This window comes from Scyliorhinus torazame, chromosome 4 (genome assembly GCF_047496885.1).
Source record: "Scyliorhinus torazame isolate Kashiwa2021f chromosome 4, sScyTor2.1, whole genome shotgun sequence".
Classification (NCBI taxonomy): domain Eukaryota; kingdom Metazoa; phylum Chordata; class Chondrichthyes; order Carcharhiniformes; family Scyliorhinidae; genus Scyliorhinus; species Scyliorhinus torazame.
In genome coordinates this window covers 357,461,406-357,481,837 of record NC_092710.1, presented here as the reverse complement: position 1 = coordinate 357,481,837, position 20,432 = coordinate 357,461,406, and the positions used below count along the sequence as shown (strand labels likewise).

General features: G+C 47.4%; 1 protein-coding gene across 1 annotated transcript in view; it reads right to left on the bottom strand.

Moving 5' to 3' along the window:
• LOC140411762 (uncharacterized) overlaps positions 1 to 20,432 on the bottom strand; it is a 62,209-nt gene that overhangs the window by 19,576 nt on the left and 22,201 nt on the right. The window contains exon 2 of the mRNA XM_072500744.1: positions 14,238 to 14,367. Coding sequence (XP_072356845.1) covers positions 14,238 to 14,367 — 130 coding nt within the window. The remainder of the gene's footprint in view (positions 1 to 14,237; positions 14,368 to 20,432) is intronic.

Here is a 20,432-nt window from a genome sequence, read left to right as displayed (position 1 = left end):
GACACTGGTGTGTGTCACTGCTGGAAGGGGGAGACAGCACAGAGCTGTCCAGATAGACACTGGTGTGTGTCACTGCTGGAAGGGACAGACAGCACAGAGCTGTCCAGATAGAGACTGGTGTGTGTCACTGCTGGAAGGGGGAGACAGCACAGAGCTGTCCAGATAGACACTGGTGTGTGTCACTGCTGGAAGGGACAGACAGCACAGAGCTGTCCAGATAGAGACTGGTGTGTGTCACTGCTGGAAGGGACAGACAGCACAGAGCTGTCCAGATAGACACTGGTGTGTGTCACTGCTGGAAGGGACAGGCAGCACAGAGCGGTCCAGAGAGACACTGGTGTGTGTCGCTGCTGGAAGGGACAGACAGCACAGAGCGGTCCAGAGAGACACTGGTGTGTGTCACTGCTGGAAGGGACAGACAGCACAGAGCTGTCCAGATAGACACTGGTGTGTGTCACTGCTGGAAGGGACAGACAGCACAGAGCTGTCCAGATAGACACTGGTGTGTGTCACTGCTGGAAGTGACAGACAGCACAGAGCTGTCCAGATAGACACAGGTGTGTGTCACTGCTGGAAGGGACAGACAGCACAGATCTGTCCAGATAGACACTGGTGTGTGTCACTGCTGGAAGGGACGGACAGCACAGAGCTGTCCAGATAGACACTGGTGTGTGTCACTGCTGGAAGGGGGAGACAGCACAGAGCTGTCCAGATAGACACTGGTGTGTGTCACTGCTGGAAGGGACAGACAGCACAGAGCTGTCCAGATAGACACTGGTGTGTGTCACTGCTGGAAGGGACAGACAGCACAGAGCTGTCCAGATAGACACTGGTGTGTGTCACTGCTGGAAGGGACAGACAGCACAGAGCTGTCCAGATAGACACTGGTGTGTGTCACTGCTGGAAGTGGGAGACAGCACAGAGCTGTCCAGATAGACACTGGTGTGTGTCACTGCTGGAAGGGACAGACAGCACAGAGCTGTCCAGATAGGCACTGGTGTGTGTCACTGCTGGAAGGGACAGACAGCACAGAGCTGTCCAGATAGACACTGGTGTGTGTCGCTGCTGGAGGGGGAGAAGGAGACTCCTGTACTCGCAGCCCTGGCACAATACTGAACGGGAAACGGTGGCACAGGCGTGTCCATGGGTCCAGCAGCACGGGGCTGCCCATGAAGCCTAGCTGGGCATGGAGACGGAGGGCAGGACGTGTGGCGAACGATACATCAGGAGCGGCGCAGCACTGTGGCAGTGTTGCATTCACCTCAAATCTCGGGTGAACCGAGAGCCCGCCTGTTCACGCCAGCCTTCATCACCATTAACCCGCCATTGGGACACTTGCAACGGAATTTTACACCAGCGGGCTTTCGACTTTTGGACTCAAATCAGGAGTGCGATGGGATACTCTCCACTTGCCTGGATGAGCGCAGCTCCAACAACACTCAAGAAGCTCGACACCATCCAGGACAAAGCAGCCCCGCTTGATTGCTCCCCTTCCACAAACATTCAAACCCTCCACCACCGACACACAGTGACAGCCGTGTGTACCATCTACAGGATGCACTGCAGTACCTCACCAAGGTTCCTTAGACAGCACCTTCCACCCCACGATCACTGCCATCTCGCAGGACAAGAGCAGCAGATACCTGGGAACCCCACCCCCTGGAGGTTCCCCTCCCAGTCACTCACCACCCTGACTGGGAAATATATCGCCGTTCCTTCACTGTCGCTGGGGCAACATCCCGGGACTCCCTCCCTAACAGCACAGTGGGTGCACCTACACCTCAGGGACTGCAGTGGTTCAAGAAGGCAGCTCACCACCACCTCCTGAAGGACAACTAGGGATGGTAAATAAATGCTGGCTTAACTAAAGCACCCAGCGATGGGTGTGTCCAGAACCAGGGGTCACAGTCTGAGGATTCAGGGTAAACCATTTGGGACAGAGATGAGGAGACATTTCTTCACACAGAGAGTGGTGAGCCTGTGGAATTCATTACCACAGGAAGTAGTTGATGCTAAAACTTTGAATATATTCAAGAGGCGGCTGGATATAGCCCTTGGGGAGAATGGGACCGAAGGCTATGGGGAGAAAGCAGGATTAGGCTATTGAGTTGGATGATCAGCCATGATGGTGATGAATGGCGGAGCAGGCTCGAAGGGCCAAAAGGCCTCCTCATGCTCCTATCTTCTATGTCTCTATGTATCTATGTACCCACACCCCGTAAATGAATAAAAAAACTACTTTAAGAATTCTGTCCTCTCTGGGCCATTTACACTTTTATTCTGCCAATTAATATTGGGGAAGTTGAAATCCCCTGCTCATATTCCACTTTTATTTTTACATACCTGCTGTTGGATCTTTCCCTGACAGCTGGGTTCTGAAGTGCTCTCCCAGTAAAGTGATTGCTCCCTTTTTGTTTTGAAGTTTTACCCATGTGACCTCAGATCTTCTGGCTACTGAGATATTATAGCCAGACCGAGTTACATCCTACTGGAAAGTGGCCAACACTGAGTCTCTACCCAAATATGGGCATAACAATCGACTGGCTCAACAGGCAATATGTCATCGCAAGCGATTGAAAAATACTGGCTAAAGTTGGAGATGTGGACTTCCGGCGATGGCGGGACGGAGGCCGCCGTACTCTGGAGCGCTCGGGGATAAGGGGATCAGGGGTTATGGGGAGAAGGCAGGAGAATGGGGATGAGAAAATATCAGCCATGATTGAATGACGGAGCAGACCCGATGGGCCGAGTGGCCTAATTCTGCTCCTATGTCTTATGGTCTTCTGGGTGCCGGGGGCAACGGATGCTGATAACGTTGTAGGATGGCACAGTGAGGAGAAATGGCCAAGTTTGGGGAAAAATCGGCCGTGATAAAGGAGGTTAATGAAGTCCGCCGGTGAGTGGAAAAGTCAGCGCAGGAACTGTAAGGAAAGCGGAGGCTGGAGCACCAGGGGAGGCCACATCGCTCACAGCAGAAGAAATGACCAAAGTGATGGTTGTGGAACTTGCAAAACAGGATTGTGGGTCTGCCCGAAGGGGTGGAAGGCCCGAGGCCGACGGAGTATTTTGCCACGACGTTGGCGGAGCTATTGGGGGAGAGGGACGATCCCTCTCGGTACGAACTGAATCGGGCTCATTGGTCGTGGAGGCCTATACCAAAGGGGAGTGAGCCGCCATGAGTAGTAACTGTGGGGGTAGGAAGCGAGGTTGGGGGGAGGAGTTTACAAGAGGAAGTGGAGGGGAGGGGTCTGGGAGGGGGAGTGGGGGGTCTACATGGGTGTCATTCATGGCTCTTTCAGGGATTGGATGCCGTTGAATATTAGGGGGGTGGGGGGTTTGTGGGCGGTAGATTATATATGGTTAATGGTGGCCATAGGCCATTACTTTTTCTTTTTTCTTTTTTATCCCCTTGGGAGGTTTAGTTTTATTTGATGCTTATGTTGTCATGCGGGCCGTTGTTTGGAGGTTGGTGGGAGGATGGGATCGTTGTTGTTAATAAGGGGATTGACATTGTATTCGTTACCGTTTACTGTTTGTTGGTGGGGGTAAATTCTGAAGAAAAGGAATGTGGCGACGAGGGGCTTTTCACAGTAACTTCACTGAAGCCGACTTGTGACAATAAGCAATTATTATTATTATTCAATATTCACAGCTGATTTTCCCTCTTTCTACCGTCCTTCCCTTTTTGTTGGTATAAACCTTTGCTGAGCACTGTGATAAATCACTTGGAAGGTTCTCCACTGTTCCTCAACTGTTTCACCCTAAAGTCTTTGCTCCCAGTCTACCTTAGCTAGTTCTTCTCTCATCCCATTGTAATCTCCTTTGTTTAAGCACAAAACACTAGTGTTTGATTTTACCTTCTCACCCTCCATCTGTATTTTAAATTCCACCATATTGTGATCGCTCCTTCCGAGAGGATCCCTAACTGTGAGATCATGAATCAATCCTGTCTCATTACACAGGACCAGATCTAGGACCGCTTGTTCCCTCGTAGGTTCCATTACATACTGTTCTAGGAAACTATCGCGGATACATTCTATAAATTCTTCCTCAAGGCTGCCTTGACCAACCTGGTTAAACCAATTGGCATGGAGATTAAAATTCCCATGTTAACTGCTGTACCATTTCTACATGCATCTGTTATTTCTTTGTTTATTGCCTGCCCCACCATAATGTTACTATTTGGTGGCCTATAGACTACTCCTATCAGTGACTTTTTCACCTTACTATTCCTGATTTCCACCCAAATGGATTCAACCTTATCCTCCATAGCACCGATGTCATCCCTTACTATTGCCCGGATGTCATCCTTAAATAACAGAGCTACACCACCTCCCTTACCATCCACTCTGTCCTTCCGAAAGGTTTGATACCCTCGGATATTTAACTCCCAGTCGTGACCATCCTTTAACCATGTTTCAGTAATGGCCATTAAATCATAGTCATTCACGATGATTTGCGCCATCAACTCATTTACCTTATTCCGAATACTACGAGCATTCAGGTAAAGTACACTTATGTTGGCTTTTATACTTCTGTTTTGAATCTTAGCACCTCGATCAGAAACCTCTGCTAAGTTATTTTTCCTTTTAACTTTTCTCCTAATTTTCCTTGTCGTTGAATCCATATCTTCATGTAACAACCTGCCACGACACATTCCATTTATGTTTTTACTTCCCGTTTTATTCCTTCTAGTATTCCTGGGCCTATTCACTGAGCTCCCCTCAGTCACTGTACCTTGTACTGTCGCCCTTTTTGATTTTTGACTATGGCTTCTCTGCCTTACACTTTCCCCCTTACTGCCTTTTATTTCTGAACTCCCCTGGACCCTTTCCAGGTCCAGCACATCCTTCCTTCGACAAGGGGCCCAAAACTGCTCACAATGCTCCAAATGGGGTCTAACCAGAGCCTTATACAGCCTCGGAAGTACATCCCTGGTCTTGTATTCTAGCCCTCTCGACATGAATGCTAACATTGCATTTGCCTTCTTAACTGCCGACTGAACCTGCACGTTAACCTTTCGAGAATCGTGAACAAGGACTCCCAAGTCCCTTTGTGCTTCTGATTTCCTGAGCATTTCCCCATTTAGAAAATAGTCTGTGCCTCCATTCCTCCTTCTAAAGTGCAGAACCTCACACAGAACCACATGGGAGTTCTGGGAAAGAGATGAAAACAATAGAATGAAAGATGAAAGGAGAAAAACAAATGAAAATGAAATGAAAATTGCTTGTTGTTACAAGTAGGCTTCAAATGAAGTTACTGTGAAAAGCCCCTAGCCGCCACATTCCGGCGCCTGTTCAGGGAGGCTGGTACGGGAATTGAACCGTGCTGCTGGCCTGCCTTGGTCTGCTTTCAAAGCCAGCTCTTTAGCCCTTTGCTAAACAGCCCCTGTAAATAAAGCTGTATAGCCCTTGTTTGCACTGGAGTGCTATATTGGGCTGGGGTAGAGTGCTTAAGTTGGAGTTTAGTGACAACGAGTTCAGTGAGGAGGGAGAGGGTGCCCCTTTCCCCAGAACGGCGAATGACGGCGGACTTGCATTGGGGGCCATTGGGACCACCAACATCAACTTTTGGAGGTGATCTTACAGTTCAGAAAGTGACATGGTCCCAAAGGAAACAGCTGATTGGTAAGTGAGACGTACAGAGTATTTTCTTACTGTTTTTAAATGTAATATATTCGCTCAAATAAAGGGAGGGACTTTTGATTATGATAGAAGTGTTTTGAAATGAAAGAAGCTCCCAGCTTGATTAAATTCTATCAAAGGGCGTAACTGGCCTAATCTAGAGAGAAGTCAAGGCCTGGAAAGCATTGATAAGTGAGATGCTTCGGGTTCAAAGCAGGCATGTCGCCTCCAAAAATAAGAATGGATCTGTCAAATCTCGACCCCTGGTTATCGAGAAAAATACAGGGGAGGATTCAACAGAAAATGAAAGCTTATGATCGTCACAAAAAAACTCAACACAGGAATATAGAAAGTACAGGGATCAAGAAAAAAAGAAATAAGGAAATGAAAGAGAAGGCAGGAATAAATATTCGCAAGCAAGTTTAAGGAAAACCCAAAGATGTTTTACCAGTATATAAAGAGCAAAAGGATAGTTATGGAAAAATGGAACCTATCAGAGATGAAGAAGGAAACTTGTGTGAAGGTGCAGAGGATTTGCGAAGAGTGTTAAATGATTTCTGTCTCCATATTTACAAAGGAAAGAGATGATGTGGCTGTAGTAATCCAAGAGGTGCTGTGTGAAATAGTGCGTAAAATATTCGTAATGAGAGAGGAAGTGTTAGAGGACTTGGAATCCTTGCAAGTGGATAAGTCGCCAGGGTGCGATGGATTGTTTCCTAGGATATTGAAAGAAGCCAGGGAGGAAACAGCAGATGTTCTGAGGGTTATTGTCCAATATTTACTGGAAATGGGGAAGGTTCCAGGGCCTGGTGGAATTCAAACACGATTCCATTGTTTAAAAAGGTGACAAAGGAAATGTGAAACAATTATAGGATGGTTAGTCTTATTTCGGTGGTGGGAAAATTGTGAGAATCAATCCTGAAAGATCAGCTAAACTCACTTGGAAAGGCGTGGACTAGTCAGAGATAGTCAACGTGGCTTTGTTAAGGGAAGGTTTTGCCTTACAAATTTGATTGAATTCTTTGAGGAAGTGACAAGGGGGATCGATGGGGGTAACAGAGTAAATGTTGCCTTCAAGGAGTCCTCAACCGTTCCTCATTCAACAAGCTCTTCATTCCAGGGATCATTCTTGTGAATCTCCTTTGGACCCTTTCCAAGGCCAGCACATCATTCCTTAGATGCGGGCACAAAAGTGCTCACAATCTTACCCTTAACACCACGGGCTCTTAACTTATTTAATAGTCTCCTGTGTGGCACCTTGTCAAAGGCCTTCTGGAAATCTAAATAAATCACGTCCACAGGTTCTCCTTTGTCTAACTGTCTTACTACCTCCTCAAAGAACTCTAACAGATTTGACAGACATGACCTCCCTTTGACAAAGCCGTGCTGACTCAGTCCTATTTTACCGTGCACTTCCAAGTACTCCGCGACTCATCTTTAATAATGGACTCTAAAATCTTACCAATGACCGAAGTCAGGCTAACCGGCCTAAAATTTCCCGTCTTCTGTCTCCCTCCCTTCTTAAACACGGTGTTACATTAGCCACTTTCCAGTCCTCTGGGACCCTTCCTGCCTCCACAATCTCCTTAGCTATCTCTTTTAGAACCCTGGGGCGTAGTCCATCCGATCCAGGTGACTTATCCACCTTCAGACCTTTCAGTTTCCCCAGAACCTTCTCCTTAGTAATGGTCACTGCATCACCTCTGCCCCCTGGTTCTGGAGCTCTGGCATCCCACTGGTGTCTTCCACCGTGAAGACTGATGCAAAGTAACTATTCAGTTCCTCTGCCATTTCTTTGTTTCTGTTATTACTTCTCCAGCCTCATTTTCCATGGTCCAATACCAGCCTCCCCGAACAGGCGCCGGAATGTGGCGACTAGGGGCTTTTCACAGTAACTTCATTTGAAGCCTACTTGTGACAATAAACGATTTTCATTTCATTTTTTCATTTCAATATCTATTCTTCCCTCGCTCTTATCTTTTATATATTGAAAAAACTCTTGCTATCTTCTTTGATAATACTAGCTAGCTTGCACTCATATTTCAGCTTCTCCCCCCTTATTGCGTTTTTAGTTGTCCTCTGCTCCCTTTTAAAGGCTTCCCAATCCTCTGGTTTCCCACTAATCCTCGCCACTTTGTCTGCTCCCTCGTCAGCCATGGATGCCGTGTCCTCCCCTCAGCATGTTTCCTCCTCCTTGGGATGAATTTCTCTTGTGCCTCCTGAATAACCACCAAAATCTCCTGCCATTGCTGTTCCACTGTCTTCCCTGCTAGGCTCCTTCTCCAATCAACTCTGGCCAGCTCCTCCCTCATGTCTTTGTGTAGTTACCCTTATTTAATTGTAATCCCGTTACATCTGATTGCAGCTTCTCCCTCTCAAACTGCAGGGTAAATTCTATCATATTGTGGTCACTGCTCCTAAGGGTTCCTTCACGTTAAGTTCCCTAATCAAGTCTGCCTCATTACACATCACCAAATCCAGAATTGCCTGTTCCCTAGTGGACTCTGTCACAAGCTGCTCCAAAAAACCATCTCTTAGACATTCAACAAATTCCTTTTCTTGGGATCCACGACCAACCTGATTTTCCCAGTCCACCTGCATATTGAAGTCCCCCATGATTATTGTAATAATGCCTTTTTTACATGCCGTTTCCAACTCCTTACTCATGCACGAAGACACCCAGGTCCCTCTGCATCGGAGCACCCCAAAGTCTCTCCCATTTAGCTAATAAGTTGCCTTCCCATTATTTCGACCAAAATGGGCGAGCTCACTCTTATCCATGTTAAACTCCATCTGCCACATCTTGGCCCACTCTCCTAATCTATCTCTCCATTTGTAACGTTCTTATTTCCTCATTGCAACATCTATTTGTGTGTCACATGCAAATTTGGTTAAAAACTCCAAAATGATTCGGATGGAGTGGAGCGAGCAGGAAAGTGGCAGATGGAATTGAACGCCGATAAGTGTGAGGTAATACATTGGGAGGGGTCAAACAGTAAAAGGAAATATACAATAAACGGGAATATACTGAGAGGGGTAGCTGAATTGAGAGATGTTGGCGTGCAAGTTCACAGGTCCCTAAAAATAGTCCCGGTAGATTAGGTTGTAAAGAAGCAAAGCTCTCCTTCATTGGCAGAGGTATAGAACACCGTGGGGTCTGTTTAGCTCACTCGGCTGGACAGCTGGTTCGTGATGCAGAACGAGGCCATGCAGCGTGGGTTCAATTCCTGCACTGGCTGAGGTAATTCATCAAGCTCGCCTTCTCAACCTCGCCCCTCGCCTGAGGTGTGGTGACCCTCAGGTTAAACCACCTCCAGCCAGCTCTCCCCCTCAAAGGGGACAGCAGCCTAAGGTCATCTGGGACTATGGCAACTTTACTTGAAAATGCAAGTAGGGATCTAATGTTGGGACCGGATAAGACAGTGGTGAGTGCAGAACTGGAATATTGTGTGCAGTTCTGGTCACCACATCACAGAAAGGGTGGATTTCTCTGGAGAGACTAGAAAGGTGCCAGGGCTGGAGAATTGTAGCTACAAGGAGATATTGGAGAGGTTGGGGTTATTATCCTTTGAACAGAGAAGGATTTAGGTGTCTCAAATTGTGAGGGATAGAGAGAGTAGACAGAAGGAACCTTTTTCCATTGTCTGTGAGTTCAAAACCCATGGATGATCGATTCAAGCTCAGTGGCTGGAGGATTAGAAGGGACATGAGGAAAATCCTGTCTTGCACAGAGTGTTGGGTGTGTGGAATTCATGCCTGAATTGGTGGTGGAGGCAGAGACCGTATACGTTTTTAAAAAGCACCTGGATTTAAGTGTTGTAAACTCCATATACTGGAGTTGTAAACTCCATTATACTACTACTAGGGAACAGGCAATTCTGGATTTGGTGATGTGAAGCTTGACCGTGTGAAGTACAATGGGACGAGAAAGGACACCTGGATGTATTTGGGTTAGCATGGACAAGACAGTTCGAATGGCCCCATTTATGGGCTGTATCATTTCTCTGGTTCTGTGTCTGTGGTGCTATCTTGTGATCTTGAAGAGCACGCGTGCAGAAACCCGACCTGTGAAGAATGCAGCTTGCAGCCGCCCTCACAGACCCAGCAGCTGCTGGAGATATTTGTGGTACCTTTACTGGTGTTTGTATTGAGGAAATCTATGAGGACTCTTGCCTAAAAGGGATGTTTAGCTTTGAGTTTAACAAGCAGAAATCGTTTTGAGACCTACTGTCAACTATGGAACTGTAATTCAACCACCATTAATCATTAAACATTCACCCTCAACCACCATTAACCATTAAACATTCACCCTCAACCACCATTAACCATTAAACATTCACCCTCAACCACCATTAACCATTAAACATTCACCCTCAACCATCATTAACCATTAAACATCACCCTCAACCACCATTAACCATGAAACATTCACCCTCAACCACCATTAACCATTAAACATTCACCCTCAACCACCATTAACCATGAAACATTCACCCTCAACCACCATTAACCATGAAACATTCACCCTCAACCACCATTAACCATTAAACATTCACCCTCAACCACCATTAACCATGAAACATTCACCCTCAACCACCATTAACCATTAAACATTCACCCTCAACCACCATAAACCATTAAACATTCACCCTCAACCACCATTAACCATTAAACATTCACCCTCAACCATCATTAACCATTAAACATTCACCCTCAATCACCATAAACCATTAAACATTCACCCTCAACCATCATTAACCATTAAACATTCACCCTCAACCACCATTAACCATTAAACATTCACCCACAACCACAATTAACCATTAAACATTCACCCACAACCACCATAAACCATTAAACATTCACCCTCAACCACAATTAACCATTAAACATTCACCCTCAATCACCATTAACCATTAAACATTCACCCTCAATCACCATTAACCATTAAACATTCACCCTCAACCACCATTAACCATTAAACATCACCCTCAACCACCATTAACCATGAAACATTCACCCTCAACCACCATTAACCATTAAACATTCACCCTCAACCACCATTAACCATGAAACATTCACCCTCAACCACCATTAACCATGAAACATTCACCCTCAACCACCATTAACCATTAAACATTCACCCTCAACCACCATTAACCATGAAACATTCACCCTCAACCACCATTAACCATTAAACATTCACCCTCAACCACCATAAACCATTAAACATTCACCCTCAACCACCATTAACCATTAAACATTCACCCTCAACCACCATTAACCATTAAACATTCACCCTCAATCACCATTAACCATTAAACATTCACCCTCAACCATCATTAACCATTAAACATTCACCCTCAACCATCATTAACCATTAAACATTCACCCTCAACCACCATTAACCATTAAACATTCACCCACAACCACAATTAACCATTAAACATTCACCCTCAACCACCATAAACCATTAAACATTCACCCTCAACCATCATTAACCATTAAACATTCACCCTCAACCACCATTAACCATTAAACATTCACCCACAACCACAATTAACCATTAAACATTCACCCACAACCACCATAAACCATTAAACATTCACCCTCAACCACAATTAACCATTAAACATTCACCCTCAATCACCATTAACCATTAAACATTCACCCTCAATCACCATTAACCATTAAACATTCACCCTCAACCACCATTAACCATTAAACATTCACCCTCAACCACCATAAACCTTTAAACAAGCACCCTCAACCACCATTAACCATTAAACATCACCCTCAACCACCATTAACCATTAAACATTCACCCTCAACCACCATTAACCATTAAACATCACCCTCAACCACCATTAACTAATAAACATTCACCCTCAACCACCATTAACCATTAAACATTCACCCTCAACCACCATAAACCTTTAAACATTCACCCTCAACCACCATTAACCATTAAACATTCACCCTCAACCACCATTAACCATTAAACATTCACCCGTAACCACCATAAACCATTAAACATTCACCCGTAACCACCATTAACCATTAAACATTCACCCTCAGCCACCATTAACCATTAAACATTCACCCTCAACCACCATTAACCAATAAACATTCACCCTCAACCACCATTAACCATTAAACATTCACCCTCAACCACCATTAACCATTAAACATTCACCCTCAACCACCATTAACCATTAAACATTCACCCTCAACCACCATTAACCATTAAACATTCACCCTCAACCACCATTAACCAATAAACATTCACCCTCAACCACCATTAACCATTAAACATTCACCCTCAACCACCATAAACCAATAAACATTCAGCCTCAATCACCATTAACCATTAAACATTCACCCTCAACCACCATTAACCATTAAACATTCACCCTCAACCACCATTAACCATTAAACATTCACCCTCAACCACCATTAACCATTAAACATTCACCCTCAATCACCATTAACCATTAAACATTCACCCTCAACCACCATTAACAATTAAAAATTCACCCTCAATCACCATTAACCATTAAACATTCACCCTCAACATCCATTAACCATTAAACATTCACCCTCAACCACCATTAACCATTAAACATTCACCCTCAACCATCATTAACCATGAAACATTCACCCTCAACCACGATTAACCATTAAACGTTCACCCTCAACCACCATAAACCATTAAACATTCACCCTCAAGCACCATTAACCATTAAACATTCACCCTCAACCACCATTAACCATTAAACATTCACCCTCAACCACCATTAACCATTAAACATTCACCCTCAACCACCATTAACCATTAAACATTCACCCTCAACCACCATAAACCATTAAACATTCACCCTTAATCACCATTAAACATTCACCCTCAACCATCATAAACCATTAAACATTCACCCTCAACATCCATTAACCATTAACCATTCACCCTCAACCATCATTAACCATTAAACATTCACCCTCAACCACCATTAACCATTAAACATTCACCCTCAACCACCATTAACCATTAAACAGTCACCCTCAACCACCATTAACCATTAAACATTCACCCTCAACCACCATTAACCATGAAACATTCACCCTCAACCACCATTAACCAATAAACATTCACCCTCAACCACCATTAACCATTAAACATTCACCCTCAACCACCATTAACCATGAAACATTCACCCTCAACCACCATTAAACATTAAACATTCACCCTCAACCACCATTAACCATTAAACATTCACCCTCAACCACCATTAACCATTAAATATTCACCCTCAATCACCATTAACCATTAAACATTCACCCTCAATCACCATTAACCATTAAACATTCACCCTCAACCACCATTAACCATTAAACATTTACCCTCAACAACCATTAACCATTAAACATTCACCCTCAACCACCATTGACCATTAACCATTCACCCTCAACCACCATTAACCATTAAACATTCACCCTCAACCACCATAGACCATTAAACATTCACCCTCAACCACCATTAACCATTAAACAGTCACCCTCAACCACCATTAACCATTAAACATTCACCCTCAACCACCATTAACCATGAAACATTCACCCTCAACCACCATTAACCAATAAACATTCACCCTCAACCACCATTAACCATTAAACATTCACCCTCAACCACCATTAACCATTAAACATTCACCCTCAATCACCATTAACCATTAAACATTCACCCTCAACCACCATTAACCATTAAATATTCACCCTCAATCACCATTAACCATTAAACATTCACCCTCAACCACCATTAACCATTAAACATTCACCCTCAACCACCATTAACCATTAAACATTCACCCTCAACCACCATTAACCATTAAATATTCACCCTCAATCACCATTAACCATTAAACATTCACCCTCAACCACCATAAACCATTAAACATTCACCCTCAACCACCATTAACCATTAAACATTCACCCTCAACCACCATTAACCATTAAATAACTGGACGCAGCTAGTTACACAGGATTTCTCTTTAACAAGGTAGAATTTCCTGTCACTGAGTCTCAGACAGGAGCCAGCATTCCCGCAGCATCCACTGAGCTGAGAGAGATGCAGTTTCTCAGCTTCCACAAGGGTTCATGTCGACTCCAAGAGCGGGTTCATGCCTGACAAGGAGCCTTTATTACACTCGGGAAATTCAGCAACCACAGCTGGAATCTCACTCCCAGCACAGGTGGGAAACCTTCCCGGATTCTGGAAACATAAAGCCTGAAGGTATCAAAGAAGTAGGGCTCAGGGGATCATGGGATATGGGGGGAAGGCGGGAACTTGATGATCAGCCATGATCAGAATGAATGGCGGAGCAGGCTCGAGGGGCCGAATGGCCTCCTCCTGCTTCTATTTTCTCGGTTTGTTTCTATGTGTGTAAGTAGCCCAAATAGCGCCTCAACCCACTGGTCACATGTGACCGCGGAACGCTCTGGGATTGACAATTCTTTGCTCAGTGTGTCAGTCTGTACAGAAAGTTTCAAACGTGACAGGTTAAAGAGTGAGTGGCTGTTTTAGAATCTGTTGTTACTTTGAAGGAACATCTGACATACCTGCAACATTCCCACAACGTGCATAACTGAATAGTTTCTCCAGACCGATCGCCACTGCACTTTCAATATCCACAGCATCAACTTCAGTTTGAACCTTCTGGCGAACTTTGAATTCCATCTCAACATAATTCTAAAACAAGAAAATAAAACCTATCACCATAAGACCATAAGACCATAAGACATAGGTGCGGAAGACAGGCCATTCGGCCCATCGAGTCCACTCCACCATTCAATCATGGCTGATTTCAACTCCATTTACCCGCTCTCTCTCCATAGCCCTTAATTCCTCGAGAAATCAATAATTTATCAACTTCTGTCTTAAAACTCAACGTCCCGGCCTCCACCGCCCTCTGCGGCAATGAATTCCACAGACCCACCACTCTCTGGCTGAAGAAATTTCTCCTCATCTCTGTTCTAAAGTGACTCCCTTTTATTCTAAGGCTGTGCCCCCGGGTCCTAGTCTCCCCTGCTAATGGAAACAACTTCCCTACATCCACCCTATCTAAGCCATTCATTATCTTGTAAGTTTCTATTAGATCTCCCCTCAACCTCCTAAACTCCAATGAATATAATCCCAGGATCCTCAGACGTTCATCGTATGTTAGGCCTACCATTCCTGGGATCATCCGTGTGAATCTCCACTGGACCCGCTCCAGTGCCAGTATGTCCTTCCTGAGGTGTGGGGCCCATGTGACACAGCTGAACTCGCACCAAAACACATCAGTGTTGAGGGGACTGTCCTCGTTCCCAGGTGTGGGAGCAGTATTCATGTCCTGCATGGACTGACCTGGTAAAAGGGTTTGGAATTTTTGATGGGAGTCTTGGCATCACCACTTCCAGATTGATTTTCCTGACCCCCTCATGCACTCTTTCAACTTTAGAGTTATCCTGCCCATTGGGCCTCACACCTTCCCCTTGGGCTTTCAATGAAACAAATATAGAGAATGTTCTGGAAGGCCATCGACACTGAATCATGTCCAGTAATTGTGTTTCCCTTTGGCTGTTTTACCACATTACTGAAACAGAAAGGTTTCAATGGGTTAGGAATTGGTCCTCGTATCCAGGCACTAATCCAGGATGAAAATAAAACAATGTCATTGGACCATAAGAAATAGGAGCTGGAATAGGCCCAATAACTCCTCAAGCCTGTTCCACCGATCAACAAGATCATGCCTCACCTTTAACCCCAACTTTATTTGTAGTAGTATTGAGGAAGCAAGAGTGCTGCAGAAGGACTTGGACAGGCTAGGAGAGCGGGCAAAGAAGTGGCAGATGAAATACAATGTGGAAAAGTGTGAGGTTGTGCACTTTGGAAGGAGGAATGGAGGAATAGACTGTTTTCTAAATGGGGAGATGCTTCGGAAATCAGAAGCACAAAGGGGCTTGTGAGTCCTTGTTCACGATTCTCGAAAGGTTAACGTGCAGGTTCAGTCGGCAGTGAGGAAGGCAAATGCAATGTTAGCATTCATGTCGAGAGGGCTAGAATACAAGACCAGGGATGTACTTCTGAGGCTGTATAAGGCTCTGGTTAGACCCCATTTGGAGCATTGTGAGCAGTTTTGGGCCCCGTATCTAAGGAAGGACGTGCTGGCCTTGGAAAGGGTCCAGGGGAGGTTCACAAGAATGATCCCTGGAATGAAGAACTTGTCGTATGAGGAACGGTTGAGGACTCTGGGTCTGTACTCTTTGGAGGATGAGAGGGGATCTTATTGAAACTTATAGGATACTGTGAGGCCTGGATAGAGTGGACGTGGAGAGGATCTTTCCACCTGTGGGAAAACCCAGAACCATTTGATTGATTACATAGAATTTACAGTGCAGAAGGAGGCCATTCAGCCCATCGAGCCTGCACCGGCCCTTGGAAAGAGCACCCCATTTAAACCCAGAACTCCGCCCCATACCCGTATCCCAGCAACCCCACTTGACACTAAGGGCAATTTAGCGTGGCCAATCCACCTAACCTGCACGTCTTTGGACTGTGGGAGGAAACCGGAGCACCCGGAGGAAACCCACGCAGACACGGGGAGAACGTGCAGACTCCGCACAGACAGTGACCCAAGCCGGGAATCGAACCTCGGACCCTGGAGCTGTGAAGCCACAGTGCTAACCACTGTGCTATGAGCCGCCCATAAGAGGACAGAATCTCAGACTAAAGGGACGATCCTTTAAAATAGAGATGAGGAGGAATGTCTTCAGCCAGAGGGCGGTGAATCTGTGGAACTCTTTGCCGCAGAAGGCTGTGGAGGCCAAATCACTGAGTGTCTTTAAGACAGAGATAGACAGGTTCTTGATCAATAAGGGGATCAGGGGTTATGGGGCGAAGGCAGGAGAATGGAGATGAGAAAATATCAGCCACGATAGAATGGCGGAGCAGACTCGATGGGCCGAGTGGCCTAATTCTGTTCCTGTGTCTTATGGTCTTAAAGTACACCCGCGAGGAACCTAGAATCCTAAATTCTAGCTGTCTTGGCCTTGAATATTCTCAATGATGAAACATCCATTATAGACTGGATAATTCCAGAGATTCACAGCCCTTTGAGTGAAGATATTTCTCCCTATCTCAGTCCTATTTGATGAACTCTCTCTCCTGAATCTGTGCTGCCCAGTTCTCGATGTCCCAGCCAGGGGGAAACAACCTTCCTACCTTATCATCTTGTCTGTTTCAATGAGATCGCTCTCATTCTCCTAAATTCCAGAGAGTTCCCGACAATATGATTCCTTTCAGTATTGGACAACTCTGTGACCCAGGAATCAACCCAGTGAATCTTCTCTGCATCATCTCCAAGGAATGCACATCCATTTTGTAAATTGGCAAGTCATGCTGCTGCTGTACAGGACCTTAGTTAGGCCTCATTTGGAATATTGTGTGCAATTCTGGTCGCCACACTACCAGAAGGATGTGGAGGCTTTGGCGAGGGTACAGAAGCGGTTTACGAGGATGTTGCCTGGTATGGAGGCGATTAGCTGTGAGGAGAGGTTAGATAAACCCGGTCTGTTCTCACTGGAACGACGGAGGTTGAGAGGCGGCCTGATAGAGGTCTACAAGATTATGAGGGGCATGGACAGAGTGGATGGTCAGAGGCTTTTTCCTGGGGCAAGAGAGTCAAGTACTGGGGGACATAGGTTTAAAATGCGTGGGGAAAAGTTTAGAACAGATGTGCGAGGCACGTTCTTTACACAGAGGGTGGTGTGTATGGACCGCGCTGCCTGGGGAGGGGGTGGGAGCAGGTACGATAGCGACAGTTAAGGGACATCTAGACAAATATATGAATAGGGTGGGAATGGAAGGATATGGACTCTGTAAGTTCAGGCGGGTTTTGTTTAGGCAGGTACCATGGATAGCACGGGCTTGGAGGGCCGAAGGGCCTGTTCCTGTGCTCTATTGTTCTTTGTTCTTTTTTCGATCAGGGGTTCCCATACCAGCCTCCCCGAACAGGTGCCGGAATGTGGCGACTAGGGGCTTTTCACAGTAACTTCATTTGAAGCCGACTTGTGACAATAAGCGATTTTCATTTCATTTTCATTTCATTTTTTGAAATTCTCCGTTTGGGAGAGTAATGTTGAGGCTGGGGCTGAATTGTGAGTGATTTACGTTCCCGTTGGGGGCGCTATTCAGAATGTGAGTCAGGATACGCTAATGGGTCAGGACTCTGTCCAGGTGAATCCAGAGCAATTCCCAATCCAGCCCACGTCGGATTCACTGGATCCGAAATTGGCGCTGGAGAGCTTGACAAGCTGGAGTCGCTGATAAACGACCCACTCCCCGCACACTCTCATTCCAACCAAGATGGCGGCTCCATGAAGATCAGCACCACCCTTCGCAGCTGCGGAGCTTGATCGAACGTTGGATATTATAGAGGAAAGGCGGGACACCCTCTTCCCCAGGGTGTGCAAGTGAGCCCCGAATGCGCAAAGATGTCCCAATAGCGAGTGAGCCACCCTCTCCCCCAGACCACTCCTTCCCAACATCTCACCGTGTGTCTTGTGTTTTGTCTTGCAGGATCAGCAACAGACCATACCCACCTGTCTGGGGTATCTCGCCCGCAGCCACAATCCCAGCACCCCCCTGGATGACCAGTCCGGGGACGGCCTCCGCATTCACCTACACCATCCCAGAAGCTATCCCCTCGGCCCTGCATTCACCTACACCCTGCACCATCTGGGAGGGGTTGGTTTAGCACACTGGGCTAAATCGCTGGCTTTGAAAGCAGACCAAGGCAGGCCAGCAGCACGGTTCGATTCCCGTACCAGCCTCCCCGAACAGGCGCCGGAATGTGGCGACTAGGGGCTTTTCACAGTAACTTCATTGAAACCTACTCGTGACAATAAGCGATTTTCATCCCGGAGGGGTTGGAGTTCCCGAGGGTGGGGAGGACCTGGTGGAGGGATCGGGAGCCTCCATTGGGCTGGTGGAGGTGGTGGTGGGTGTGGGGGCAATGCAGACAGGGGAGGCCCCGGTGAAGTTGACAAAAGGTTTCCTGGGACCTGGGGTCCCTGCTGGTGAGGGCGTTCAATGAGGTGAGGGAGCAGGGGGTGCTCCCCCCAACGTTATCACAGGCCTCCACCTCCTTAATTCTAAAAAGGGCCAAGGATCCGGAGCAGTGAGGGCCCTGCCGGCCAATTTCACGGTTAAATGTGGGCTCCAATTTACTGGCCAAGATCTTGGCTTCAAGGATTGAGGACTGTGAGCCGGGGGTGATAGGGGAGGACCAGGCGGGGTTTGTTAAGGGGAGGCATCAGGCGGTTGTTGAAAGTGATCATGACGCCCCCGGAGGGGCGACGTGGGAAAGTGGTGGTTGCCATGGATGCGGAGAAGGCCTTCGGCTGGGTGGAGTGGGACTACCTGTGGGAGGTGCTGGGATGGTTTGGGTTTGGGACAGGGGTTTGTGGATTGGGTCCGGCTGTTGTACCGGGCGCCCGCAGCGAGTGTGAACCGGGTGAGTTTGGAATATTCCGGGCCACACCGGGGCACGAGGAGGGGTGTCCACTCTCCCCACTGCTCGTTGCCTTGGCAATTGGCGATGGCGCTGAGAGCATCAAGGGACTGGCGGGGGATAGTACGGTGGGGGGGGGGGAACAAAGGGCCTCGCTGTACGCGGACGACCTGCTTCTCGACATTTCAAACCCTTTGGGAGGTATTGGGGGATTCTGGGTACATTGGAGGAGTTTGGTGGGTTTTCGGGATAGAAAGTGAATGTGGGGAAGAGCGAGGATTTTCCGATTCCGGCGAGGGGGCAGGAGAGGAGGTTGGGGGAGTTGCCGTTTCGGGTGGTGGGGGGGGGGGGGGTTTCGGTATTTGGGCATTCAGCTGGCCTGGGGGTGGGAGCGGCTGCACAAGCTGAATCTGGCCGTGTTGGGGAACAGATGAAGGGGGGTTTTAGGAGGTGGGATGTGCCCCCGCTGTCGCTGGCAGGACGGGTGTAATCGGTGAAGGTGACGGTTCTCCCGAGGTTCTTGTTTGTGTTCCAGAATCTCCCGATCCTCATTCCTGAGGCTTTGTAGGAGGGTGAATGCGCTGATTTGGAGATTTGTTGGGCGGGTAAGGCCCCGCGGGTGAGGAAGGTGCTGCTGGAGCGGGGTCCGGGGTGGGGGGGTTGCGGGTGGGGCGGGGGAGGGTGGGGGTCAGCTCACCCAAACTTGATGAATTATTGTTGGGTGGCAAATGTAGCCATGGTTAGGAAGTGTGTAGTGTGGGAGGGGTCGGTGTGGGTGTGGATGGGGGAGGGGTCGGTGTGGATGTGGGAGGGGTCGGTGTGGGTGTGGATGGGGAGTGGTTGGTGTGGATGGGGAGGGGACGGTGTGGGTGTGGATGGGGAGGGGACGGTGTGGGTGGGGGAGGGGTCGGTGTGGATGGGGAGGGGACGGTGTGGGTGTGGATGGGGAGGGGACGGTGTGGGTGGGGGAGGGGTCGGTGTGGATGGGGGAGGGGACGGTGTGGGAGGGGACAGTGTGGATGGGGGAGGGGTCGGTGTGGATGGGGGACGGGTCGGTGTGGGTGTGGATGGGGAGGGGTCGGTGTGGGTGTGGATGGGGAGGGGTCAGTGTGGGTGTGGATGGGGGAGGGGTCGGTGTGGATGGGGGAGGGGTCGGTGTGGGTGTGGATGGGGGAGGGGGAGGTGTGGGTGGGGGAGGGGTCGGATTGGGTGTGGGTGGGGGAGGGGTCGGTGTGGATGGGGGAGGGGACGGTGTGGGTGT